The sequence below is a fragment of the Lissotriton helveticus genome, chromosome 10 (genome assembly GCF_964261635.1).
Source record: "Lissotriton helveticus chromosome 10, aLisHel1.1, whole genome shotgun sequence".
NCBI classification, from domain to species: domain Eukaryota; kingdom Metazoa; phylum Chordata; class Amphibia; order Caudata; family Salamandridae; genus Lissotriton; species Lissotriton helveticus.
Window position 1 is genome coordinate 1,032,065,894 of NC_136071.1, and position 12,308 is coordinate 1,032,078,201.

At 40.4% G+C, this 12,308-nt stretch overlaps 1 protein-coding gene across 1 annotated transcript in view; it reads left to right on the forward strand.

Annotated features, from left to right (window-relative positions):
- The window catches only part of LOC144784742 (serum paraoxonase/arylesterase 2-like), a 499,971-nt gene that overhangs the window by 238,636 nt on the left and 249,027 nt on the right, over positions 1-12,308 (forward strand). Inside the window, exon 3 of the mRNA XM_078663730.1 lies at positions 8,050-8,105. Coding sequence (XP_078519856.1) covers positions 8,050-8,105 — 56 coding nt within the window. The remainder of the gene's footprint in view (positions 1-8,049; positions 8,106-12,308) is intronic.

Genomic DNA, 12,308 nt, shown 5'->3' on the forward strand with positions numbered 1-12,308 from the left:
ATCATTTTACGAAATAACTGTTGTAGTTCTAGTTTCATTTGCAATGAATCTGGTATTGCTGTAGGTACAAAAGACAACCCTTTTGTCAGTATGCCCATCTCTGCTTGTGTCATGCTATAATCCGATAGGTTAATGATCGGATCCAGACTTGACATACCCACCCTTTGTGGTAGTGCAATGATATTTTCAGTTGTGCAATTATCCGGCATAGCCATCATATCTTCATTAATGTTACCAAAGTTCTGCTCTTGGGCCTCGTCTGGTTGAAGTGCAGTGGTATCCGTTTGGTTGCTCTCATCTATTCTGTGTATTGTGATATTCTCGGGTTGGTAATGCCTAATAGTCCATCATACCCCGAAGCATTCATAGGGTGGGGTCTAATTTGAACATGGGGAATGCCTGTGGTGTCTGTTAGCCTCTGGTGAGTGTTGTGGTGCAATTGAGGGTCTACCACCTGTATGTCTGCCTCCTTGTGGAGATCTCCCCATGCCTCTCTGGTTGGTAAAACCGGACTCTAGAGGTTCCCTGTGTGGCTCTTGCCCTCCCCCATCTCCTTGGCCTCTCCCAGTTCTTTTGTCTCTCACCCCCTCTGCTGAGCTCTGGGGTGGCTGTCTCCTAAAAAATGCTGGGGTCCCTGGTATTCTGAGGTACTCGTGGAGGGTCTATCTGGTTCCGAGTCTGAACTACTTCCTACAGAAGAGTCTGAGAAGGTATTGAATCTTCTGGGGCCTTGTCTTCCACGGTTTGTAAAAAACCCTTGGCTGTCTTGCTCGTAATAGTCGTCCGCGAGATAGGGGTATGTGACCTTTTTATCGTAGTTTTTCAAGTCTTTACTCAATTTATCCAATTTCCTACCCAGTGTGATGGTATTGAACTCGGATAGTGTTTTCTCTGCACGTTCTAATGCCTCCTTGGCAGAGTCCTCCAATATCTCACTTTTTAGCTCTGCAATCTCCTGTGTGAGTTTCCTCACGTATTCAATTGCCGTTTCGATTCCAAGCACCATCCAGTGCTTTGAACAGTTGTTTGCTACGTAGCTGAAACCCTCTCTAAATTTGGGGACGTCTACAAAGATGGCTCTCTCGTTTCTGACTTGAAGGCCTTTGGGTATTATATTGGATTCCAAGTATTTAGTCAAAACATGACCATGAAGGCGAGATCTAATCAATTTCTTTTCTAATCTCTCTATTTTTGCTAGTTTCGCACTTAGTCTGCTATCCAACCGTCCATTCATCTACTCTGCTGTCCAACCAGCCATGCATCAATGCATTCTGCCATCCATCCACTGTCCATCCAGCCATTCTGAAATCCATCCATGCACTCTACCATTCATTTATTCATCTATTCACGCTGCTATACAATTATCCATTCATACTAGTTGCCATCTAATCACTCTGCCATTCATCCAGCCATTCATTTGCCATCCACCTATTCCTCTGTCATCCATCCATCCATTCGTTAACTCTGCTATCCATCCATCCTCTGCCATCCATCCACTCTTCCATCCATCCATCATCCATCCATCATCCACACACTATCATCTAGTCACTCATCTTTTCACCCACCTATCCCTTTACTGCCATCCTTTTACCTGTTCCTCCACCTATCCATCCATTCCTTTACTTTGCCATCCTTTCCTTTCCATCCACCTATCCTTTCACTTACTCATCCCTTACCTATGCCTTCCTTCCTTCATTCAACCACAGACAGAAGCGTCCACCTACTCTTTTCACCCTTCCTTCCAATATTCCTTCTTTCTTTCCACATTCTGTTGACCCTGTGCTGGTTTCCTTTGCTCCCACTTGTTCTTCTATTGATGCTGTATTCCATTGTTAATAATGAGCTTGTGTCTGCCGAGCTGCAGACGGAAGAGGCACATAAAGAACCCCACCCTGCTGTAGCTTCTAAAGCGGAGTGTTCCTGACGCCCCTGATTCTTGCAGCTACAGCTCTGGCTATCAGTTCTGTCAATCGATGCTAAAGCAGCCAAACATTTGCTTTGGTGTCTTTTTTGGCTTTTATCAAAATCTACTGATCATTCCAGTCTTACAGCACATGGCTGTTTACATTCACAAATCTTATGAATCATTTTGGAATAAATCAGAATTTTCATTTCCATTGATGCATTTATTTTAGTTTTAAAGTCTCCTTGCTGAAGGTGTTTTGTATTGGTGTGGTGCCTGCTCACTTTGTCGATGGGTTTCTCGCATAATGAGGTTGCAGCTACACCGCAGTGTATTAATAATTTTATTATTATTATTATTATTATTATTTATTATTATTATTATTATTATTATTATCATCATTCTCGTTATTATCATTTTAATTATTATTCATCTTTTTCTTGTTCTTTTTCTTCTTCCTTCTTCTTTAATGCATTCGGGCTATCTTTAGTATCTTTTTGAATGGATGTTTTAAATCTCATCTGATCGTTTTTGACTTATTCCCTGGTCCTTGGTTCATTCCCATCACCTTCTGTCGAATTGTTATCATTGTTTCCCCCTTTCATGGCCTCTCAGCTCTGTGGCTTTGATGTGTACCTCTGTATCTATGGTTCTCCATCCTCACATTTCCGCTTTTGTAGATGGTATCAACCCATTATACACTGCTGTCTATGGCAGCCATACCATAGGTTGTGGGCAGCTAGAAGTATGATGGTAGTTTGAGATTTCAGGTTGAGTACTCGTCGCACAATGGACAACAAGCCTCCTTCAAAAATGTTTGGAGTATGTTCCAAGGTTACAAAATTTTACCTGAACATGTCATCGAAAAAGGGTTATTCTGACTAGTTACATTTACAGGTCAGATCGAGTTGTGGGGGTACAGGGCCTTACTACTTGGAGTTGCTTGTTGCCCTTCTCTCTGCTCAATTCTCATTGTAGGGTCTTTCTCCAACTTCCTTCACATTTTGGAAGGAACACTAAACGGTACAGGAGATCTCCTAGCTCTTTGCCTGCCATCTTTGTATTGCTTGAATTTATAACTCCCCTCCGGGGTTCTGGTAAGCAATTTTCCATACATTTTGTCAGTGCTCTAGGAAGCATTATCTGAACCTCTGAATTGCGACTTTCTGTAGGTGTTTATATTTTCACCTCTGTCTGACGTTTCTTACTCAAGAACGTTTTGAGCTCCTATGACGTTGCTTTTCCCTGTATTTTGGCAGCTCTGAAAAAAACTAAAATTACTTGTTCTCTTTTGTGGTATGATGGAGTTAGGTATTTGCCCCCTGGCAAGCTATGATCTTGATCTTGTAAGTACCTATCCACTTTTGGCATCAGCCTGAGCTTGAATAAGTTCATGGTTAGCTAAATGCAACTTCCATAGGTATTGACAGTATTCACGTTTTAAATCAAGTACTGAAATCCAGCATCTATCTTCCAGGCAGTGTAAGTTATCCTGTTTCTGGTTGACTGGCCCTTCATAATTTCATGATAGAGCTTCTAACAGTCTGTGTATATCCTGCTGTTGCCATTCTTGTTTAATGGCAGTATTCATGTGCACAAGGATGGTGCTTGTAATCCAATTGTTTGCTTTGAGGTGGACAAGGTCACCATGGGCTATAGTTCAAGCTCCTGTTTGGTTTAACACAGTAGTATCTGGACAAAGTCCCACCAGCCAAAGATGAAGTAAGAGAAGTTGAGTAGGTTAGCAGATTAAGCTGCTTAACTCCCAATTTGGAGTTTACATTAGGAGCAGTAAAGCTTAATAACTGTGAGAAATTGTTTTGTTGCTTGAGGGGGATGGAACCCTACTCAAGCTAAGCCACAATCCCTTTCAGAGTAAACGACAAAACTCACTAAATTAGCCTGTGTTTAATCCTCTCAAAGCTTGGCACAAAAGCAGTAAGGCTTAACTTAGAGGCAATGTGTAAAGCATTTATGCAGCACACAAACAGTAATAAAGTTATAACAACACAAAAAATATTCCATTCCCATTTAAGAAAATAGAGTAAAATGTAATACATTATTTGGCACAAAGACAACAATAATCCAATCAGTAGTAACAGAGATGCATAATTTTCAAAGATTTATGGTATGTATAACACCTAAAAGCAGAAAGCACTACTCATTGCTATCTGGTCATGCAAGACCGGGTGAAAGTCACATGGTCAGCCTGACTGGGATTGAGCACAGTCCGGATACAGGACTTAGTTCAGTTTGGTGTTAGTAGTACCTTGTATGTCGTATTGCATAGTCCTTGTGATAGCATGTGTGACACTGGTGTTGAATAGCCATTGACATGAGCTGTGATGTGAGGTCTGGTGTTGAGATGAATTGTTCTTAGTCAAAGTTGAGGGAGCCGTCAACATGATCTTGAGATGTGGTTTCCGTCCTTAGATACACTGCATCAAGGTAAATGAAGCCACCTATGCTGCTAGGGCTTATCTCGAGATGTGTCCGTGTTGAACCAAGATGCTTCAAGGCGGGCTGGTTATCGCCGTAGCGATGCATTGCGTTTGGTCAGTACTTGCAAAGCCACAGATCAGAAGCTGCAATACAGTCCGGCATAGAAGTGCATTAAGATGCGTTGAGCTGGGCCCCTTGTTGGCATCAGAATGCATTGCACTGGTCGGTGCTTGCAAGAACACCAAACAGGAGCTATGATGTGCGATCCTATGTTTACGTGATCCGGGTTGCGTCGATGCAGAGGAGCTTGTTATGCCCCTGTAGCTCAGAACAGAAGCCCAGCTAACTAGCACTTGGATACGCTCTTGTGGTCCTGGGCTCAAGTTTAGAATCAGTTATTCCTCCTCAGACAGCAGGGCAGCGGACCAGTCCCTCTTGTAGCAGGGCAGCAGAGCTGTCATTCTACTGAGTCTTCCACAGGTCCAGAAGTGATCCAAGTAATTAGGTCTAAGGGTTCAATATTTATACCTGTTGGCACCTTTGAAGTGGGAGAAGCTTCTAGTGTTTCTAGTGTTTCCCCATGAAGAGCTGTCTGGAATTTCCTTCGTTCCTGCCCTGGTCCCAGTATGTCTGGAGGTGCAGTAGGCAAGTGTGAGCTATTTTGTGTGGAGCTGAACTAGTGCCTTTGAAGTGTAAGTGTGGTAGGTAATATCTCCACCTCTATCAAGTCAGAGATGGCCCATCCTGTCAACACAAATCCTGCTTTGTGATACTGCCTAGGTGGAATACACAAAGGCCAACCACCAACTGCATCTAGTCATGTGACCCAGGAGCAGACTGCAGGCACCAAAAGGTTAGGACATAAAAATACCAACTTTCAAAAAGTACCCTTTCAGAATTGGGACTTAAAATCTGACTTGAGTATTAAAGAGGGTTGTTATTGCAATTCATTGGAGACCAAGCTCTTCATTCCTCCCTATGGGAGACATAGTCCTTCCAAAGTGCAAAAAACATTTGAGAGTTTTTCCTTACCCGGACATGTAAAACTTAAAAGCACATGTCCATCTTTTCAAATACAATGCACCCTGCCAATGGGCTGTTAGGGCCTGCCCATTGGCAACGTATGTATTAAAAATGAAGGCTGAGGCCTGGCAAAAGGTTTATGTTTGAATGGCAGTTAAAAACTGCACACATAGGATGTAATGGCAGGCCTGAGATATGTTTAAAAGGCTACTTAAGTAGGTGGCCATATCAGTACTGCAGGCCCACTAGAAGCATTTCATTTACAGGCTCCGAATACCTTTACTTACAAGAAAAATCAATGTGCCAATTGGGGGTGGGAGGGGTTAGCAAGTTTCACCAAGTTTGAAGGAGAGAGCACACTCACTTTAGCATTGGTTATCAGTGGTAATGGGTGCAGTGTCCTAAGGCCAGAAACAATTAATTGAGCAAAACAGGTGAAGTAAGGCAAAATGTTTGAAGGGAGCCACTGTAAGACTGACAGTAACTCTCTCACACACACACACACACACTCTGTGTGTTTGTATATGTGCATCAGTATCTCTGTGTGATAGCTTAGAGGAAAGGGTATACAACCTTTACAATGCAACTTTTACAACGCACTACCATTACAACGAAACTTTTACAACGCAAAATCTATTACAACGCATGCATTTACAACGCAGTCATTACAACGCATGACACTACAACGCACACTACTACAACGCATACCATTACAACGCAGTCATTACAACGCATACCATTACAACGCAAAACTTACCATCCAACACTTACCCTACTGTTGCACCCCCTGGAGTTAGAATAGTAATTTTAACCCCTACACTATCCAACACTTTCCCTACTGTTGCACCCTCTGGAGTTAGAAAAGTAATTTTAACCCCTACACTATCCAACACTTACCTTATATGCAATGTAATGTAATGCGTTGTAATGGTATGCGTTGTAAATGTAGTATGCGTTGTAGTGGAATGCGTTGTAAAGGTAGTTTGTAAGAATTTGTTGTAATGGTATGCGTTGTAATGGTGTGCGTTGTAATGGATGTTGCGGTGTAAAAAATGCGTTGTAAAGGTATGCGTTGTAAAAGTGTGCGTTGTAACGTCATACATCCAGAGGAAAGACGTACACTACCGTTACCAATGTGCAGTGCAGAGCGGGAAGAAACTTCTTATGGCTACAGCATAGACATTGAATCCTCCTCTCGTTGGCTGATCACAGGTCCCAGGCCATGTGTGGAGGAAGGAGACCGCATGGGTGAGATGGTGAACTTGTTAGTGTTGCTGGCTGGGACAGTCCTTTTCTCTGTTTACCCGTTTCTCGATGCACAACAACCCCAAGCTTGTCATCGTTCTTTCCTCTGCCTTACTAAGTGGTAGAATTCAGGCCTCAGGAGAGAGACTTACAGGCTGCAGCTGAGATGCCCTGCCAAGCCAACACCAGCCACTGCCAGTTTCCAGGCAAGTGGAAAGCGTAGAGGCAAAGGTTTTGTGTATTCATATTTGTGAAAGTATACTGACTTGTGCATGTGTATTTGTTCCTGTGTATTAGATGTATGCTTGAGTGTGTCCCTGTTAATCGGTACATCACTGGCTTCTAGGTGGTTTAATGGTAATCCTTTATTGTAAATAGCTGCCATGCTTGACTTCTTGAGGCCACTCTGGATAAATGTAAGGGATTTCATATATTTGCTTACTAACCCTCAGATATGTTGTTCATTCCTGGTATGCGGATGGATGGGCATGTGAAGCAGAATCTGTTCTTGCAAGCCATAAAACTAGATGAAGATCTTTGAAATTTCATCTTGTATTTACTAGAAATCAAATTGGAGATTTTGGAAAAACAAGAGTTAAAGAATGTCGCAGATTTTTCTTTGGGGCAATTGTTTGAAGCACTGATATTTGGTAACATTATGCGTGCCGTTCCTGGAAATGTGGAGTTCGGGATTTAGGAAAAAATATTTTATCGAAACTGTATTTGAGGAAAAAAAATGTTTGCGCTTTAGAAAAATGGAAAATTGAATTCTTGAAGAATCATAACTGCAAGCCTCTAATAAATTTAAAACGAATATTCAAGAGCTAATTCATACTGAACTTTGGAAATCTCTTTCTGGCAATATTTTTTGGGTGGCATTCGACAGCTTCTTTTTCGATGCTCATTTCATTATTTATATGGCTGCATTTCATCGCTCAAATTAATCTAGTTTATATGGCCTTCTACAACCCTTCTCTTTCCAAGATGATTCTCCATCATAACGCATGAAAGCCAATGTATTTGGAAGAGGCAGGGTGGAAAGCGCAAGGTAGAAATTAACTAAGATGCCACATACATATTAAAAAGCAAGTCAAATTGCAGAGAATTTGAAATGCCCTTAACACCTATACATTTTCAAAGGATCTTTAGGGAAACCTAACAAATAAACTCTTTTGCGCCTTCATTTTCAAAGTCATTTAAGCGGCAGCTCCCTTCTCCTTTCCTGACTTCTGTGGAAGGTTGAGCCTGCTTGGGTTCACTCCAACATCATTGGAATATATTATGAGAGCCTCTTCAGAAATATTTGTATAACCTATTCCTTTTAGCATGTTTGAAAATGGTGCTGCAAATTGTCTTCTCATTTCGCTCAATCAATATAATTCCACATCTAGCTAGCCCAGGCTTACACAATAACCTGTACTTTATTTTAATTGCAGAGACTGGCTCCGAAGACATTGACATTCTTCCTAACGGATTGGCTTTCATTAGTACGGTAAGTATTATATTGATATTCCCCATGTTGCTCTTCTGGGATAATACAACTATGGCTGATTGAGTCTACAACCCAACTGTTGAGCTGATATTGCATAAAATACTCTTTACATCAGTTAAAAAGTGTTGGATAATGTAATAAAAGCACACCATTTTCACATTTGCTTGCGGTTTTATACTGTAATGGACGAGCACCATAGCAAAATGCTCTCATTTGACACCACACACCTACCCAAACAAACTAGTTTATTGTTCCATTTTTATATTTGGTGTAGGCCGCACCAAAATAAACATACATTGGTTAAAAGCAAAGATATTGGGTTAGTCTCATAAAGCACGCAGTAGTCCATGGTACTGTTGGGCAACTACTTAGAGTGTGAATGTACACTTTGTGAAAGAGCAGAATGTTCTCATCCACTGTGAAGTTAGCCAATGGGTGAAGTGCCTTGACCAATTGCAGCACGTTTGTTGCTGTACTGGCAGGGGGAAAAATGTGACGGACATCAACAAACCAATGGATGAAAAGGGTGGATTGAAAAACCACATGATTGGAGAGACGCGCGAGCGCGTCAAGCAAGATGGCCGCCGCAGCTGCTCCGTGAATTCATCGGCCCGATTTTCTTATAAAAGACGAATTTTGTGTCAGAATTCGACCGCAATTGAGAGCGCTTGCCTCCGCACCTGATTCTTCGCCTCTGTGTCGTTTTTTGGGCGAATTTGTGCAGCGGAAGCCTTCTCTTTAGCCTCCTGGTTCCTGCTCCCAGCCTTTCCCTCAGGTACTGCCTGCTCTGTGTCATCAGAGGGAGGAGTGCTGTTTAGGAAAGGGCCTGGCTTGGACCTAGCCACGCCCACAGTCCATTATAGCTGCTGGACAATTGGTTTTGAAGAGTTTGTCTCTGCTCTTTTCATATATTTGCCCATTTACTCTACATTTTTGGATTAATTTTCACATTGGTGTATTATTACCAACAAATTGTGAACTTTTTACCTCAAAATGGATAACAAACACCCACTCAACAGTAAAAGGAGGCAACAAGTCTCTCCTCCTCCAGTCAAGTCTAAGGTGGTGGAATCCTCTGAAACTTCTCTTTCCTTAATTTTGGCGGAAATTCAAGCTTTACGTGTTAATACTGACACTATTGCCTCAGAAATTAAAAGCGTGCGTAAAGATATGGCTTCTTTGTCAATGAAAATTTCTGACAATTCCATTAAAACACAGGATAATACCAATAAAGTGGACTCTTTTACACCTTTAGTAGCTAAAATTCTTCCTATCCATGCGCACCTTTTGGACATGGAAAATAGGAATAGACAGTACAACCTTCGCATTTTTAATTTGCCTGAAGAAATTGAGGGTTCAAGTTGTCGTTTATATTTGGAATCTCTGCTTCCTGATCTTCTAAATCTCAAGTTTCCAGAAAAATTTGAAGTGGATAGAATCCCTTCTCATCTTAACCCTCGGCATACTAAACCACGGCAAATGATATTTAAAGTACTGCGTCATCACCATCTTGTCATGATCAGGAAAGCTGCAAGAGAAATTCCTTCCTTAATGGTGAATGGTAACAACATTTTTATTCACCAGGACTTTGCAAAAGAAACGGTTGCTTATACGTAAGGAGTTTTCTGCTTGTCGTCCGCAGCTCAGAAGCCTTGGTTTTAAATATGGACTTTTTGATCCTTCCACAATGCGCATATGGAAAGATAACTTCTCCAAATCCTTTCAACGTCCTGAGGAATTGAGGCCCTTTCTTGATCAGCAAAGTCCACCTGCAATGGATACCCATGACCTTAACACTTGACTTCTTCTTGTCGCAAGTTATATGGCACATATTTGATTAATCTTCTTTTTGCGGGCTTCAGCGGTTCTGGCCATGCTTGTAGAACGTGTGTGCGTTTCTATGTTTCTATTTATGTATTTTGTTTGTCTGTCTTTCCCTATTGTCTTTTTCTCCTTTTCTGTTCCTAACTATAGAGTTACTGTTTTCTTCTGTATTTCAACTATGCTCTTTTTCATCTCTTCTTGTTTTCATATTTTCTTTCTTTTTCTCCTTTTTTCTTATTCATAATGGCTACTGTTCACAATATTAAAATTGTTTCTCTTAATGTTAAAGGTTTGCGACACCCAGTCAAACGTACAAACATTTTTGGATTACTTAGGTAGTTGTAAAGCTGATATCTGTTTTGTTCAGGAAACTCATATTGATAAGATATTACAGTATATGAATAAAAAGTGGGTTGACACTATTGTATCTTCTCCTGCTAATGGCAAGAAAAATGGGGTTGCTGTTTTCTTTGCAAAAAGGTTGCACTGTCAAGTTTTACATAAAATTTCAGATTCTGAGAGTAGGTATATAATAGCCAAAATCAAAATTCATGACTCTACTTTCTGCTTAATATTTATGGCCCTACGGCAGATGATCCCGCTTTCTGGTCTTCTATTACTACTGAAGTTTTACAATTAGGAAATGTTCCAATGATTGTTGGGGGTGATTTTAATATTATTTCGGACCCATTGTTGGATAGGCTTTCTACAACTAGATTTTGCCCCCCTAAAGTGTTTCACGCCTTTAAATCCTTTATTCAAACTACCAAACTAGTTGATATTTGGTGACTGCATTTCCCTACTGAAAAATGTTTTACCTTTTTTTCCAACCCCCATAATTCACATTCTAGGATTGACTATTTTTTAATATCCTCCTCCCTTATTCAAGCTGCAACTGCTCCGGTCATTGGTAATATTGATATATCAGATCACGCTTTAATTTCCTTTGTTTTAAATATTTCCTCCACTTTCACTAAACAATCCAGATGGCGTATGAATACTGGTATTGCCCTCAATGAACGTAATAAACCTAAATTATTACAAGCTATTCAGGACTATTTTTTGTTCAATCCAGAAAATTCTACTTCTATAGTTAATAGACGGGATGCTTTCAAGGCTTATATTAGAGGTTCAACGATTTCTATTATGGCTCATGAAAATAAAATGTTTAACTCGAATATTAGAACCCTAGAGAAACAAATAGCAAAATATGAATGACTTTTTTTCTCATCCAACGATCCCCAATACAAACTTAAGCTTCAAAAACTCCGATATGAATTTAATTCTATTCTCAGTAACAGAGCTGGAGTTCAACTTGCTAAATCAAATGCTAAATTCAGGTTCAATTCCAACAAGTCGGGGAAACTCCTTGCTAATTACTTACGTATTAAAAGAGATAAAACACAGATTACCTCTATTCGGAGCCCCCAAGGCCAGATTGCATTATCCCACAATGACATTGTAAAAGAATTTTTAGATTTTTATTCAAAACTCTATAACAAACCGGATCTTTGTGATAGTTCATTAATTGATGCCTTTTTAAATAATTGTGATTTCCCCCAAATTTTTCCTTCAGATAGACTTGGATTAGATATGCCTATTACTAATGATGAAATTCTGAAAGCCATCAAATCACTTAAAAAAAATAAATCTCCTGGTCCTGATGGTATCCCTGCCTGTTGGAACTGGGGTCACCAGTCCCCTAGGGTAGCATGGCACGAGCGGGTAGGCATCCGAAAGCACATGTGTTAAGCGATCATGCAGCACACACTCACACTGAGACAGAAACCTGGGCATGCAATAAATGACTCCACTCCAGAGCTTGTAGAAAAACAAGTGATTTGTATTAAGATAAATAATCAGATAGATCGAGCAGGATCAGGGAAATCATAAATTCATTTAAAATACATGTGTCTCAAAACTTGCGATCAATATTAGATGAATAAATATCCGTTCTGCAATAAGTATTAAATATTGGATCAATAAATAGTTAAATACATTTTTAGTGGGACACAGGCCCGACCTACGCCTTGCTTCTTGGTCAGTACCTGAAAGGAATACATCTCAAAGTCATAAGAACAACACTGCATTAAGCATCAATATCCATTTCCTCAGGTAAACAAAGGGACAGTTCCATAACAGAAACATCTCCCCGCTGTAGGAATAAACAATTCGTTAAGTGTAGTTCAAACATTTCCTTAAATATGAAACATTTCATTTGCCACAAAAGTATGTGGACGTAACTCTCCTCCTGTAATAGGAATTAAACATTTCATTAAGAATAATTATTCCATATAACAAGGTTGGGCATCCCTTTGGGAGAACTTCTCATTGGGCCCAGCTAACCATTGCATTAGCCAGCACTAACTAGGAGAAAAC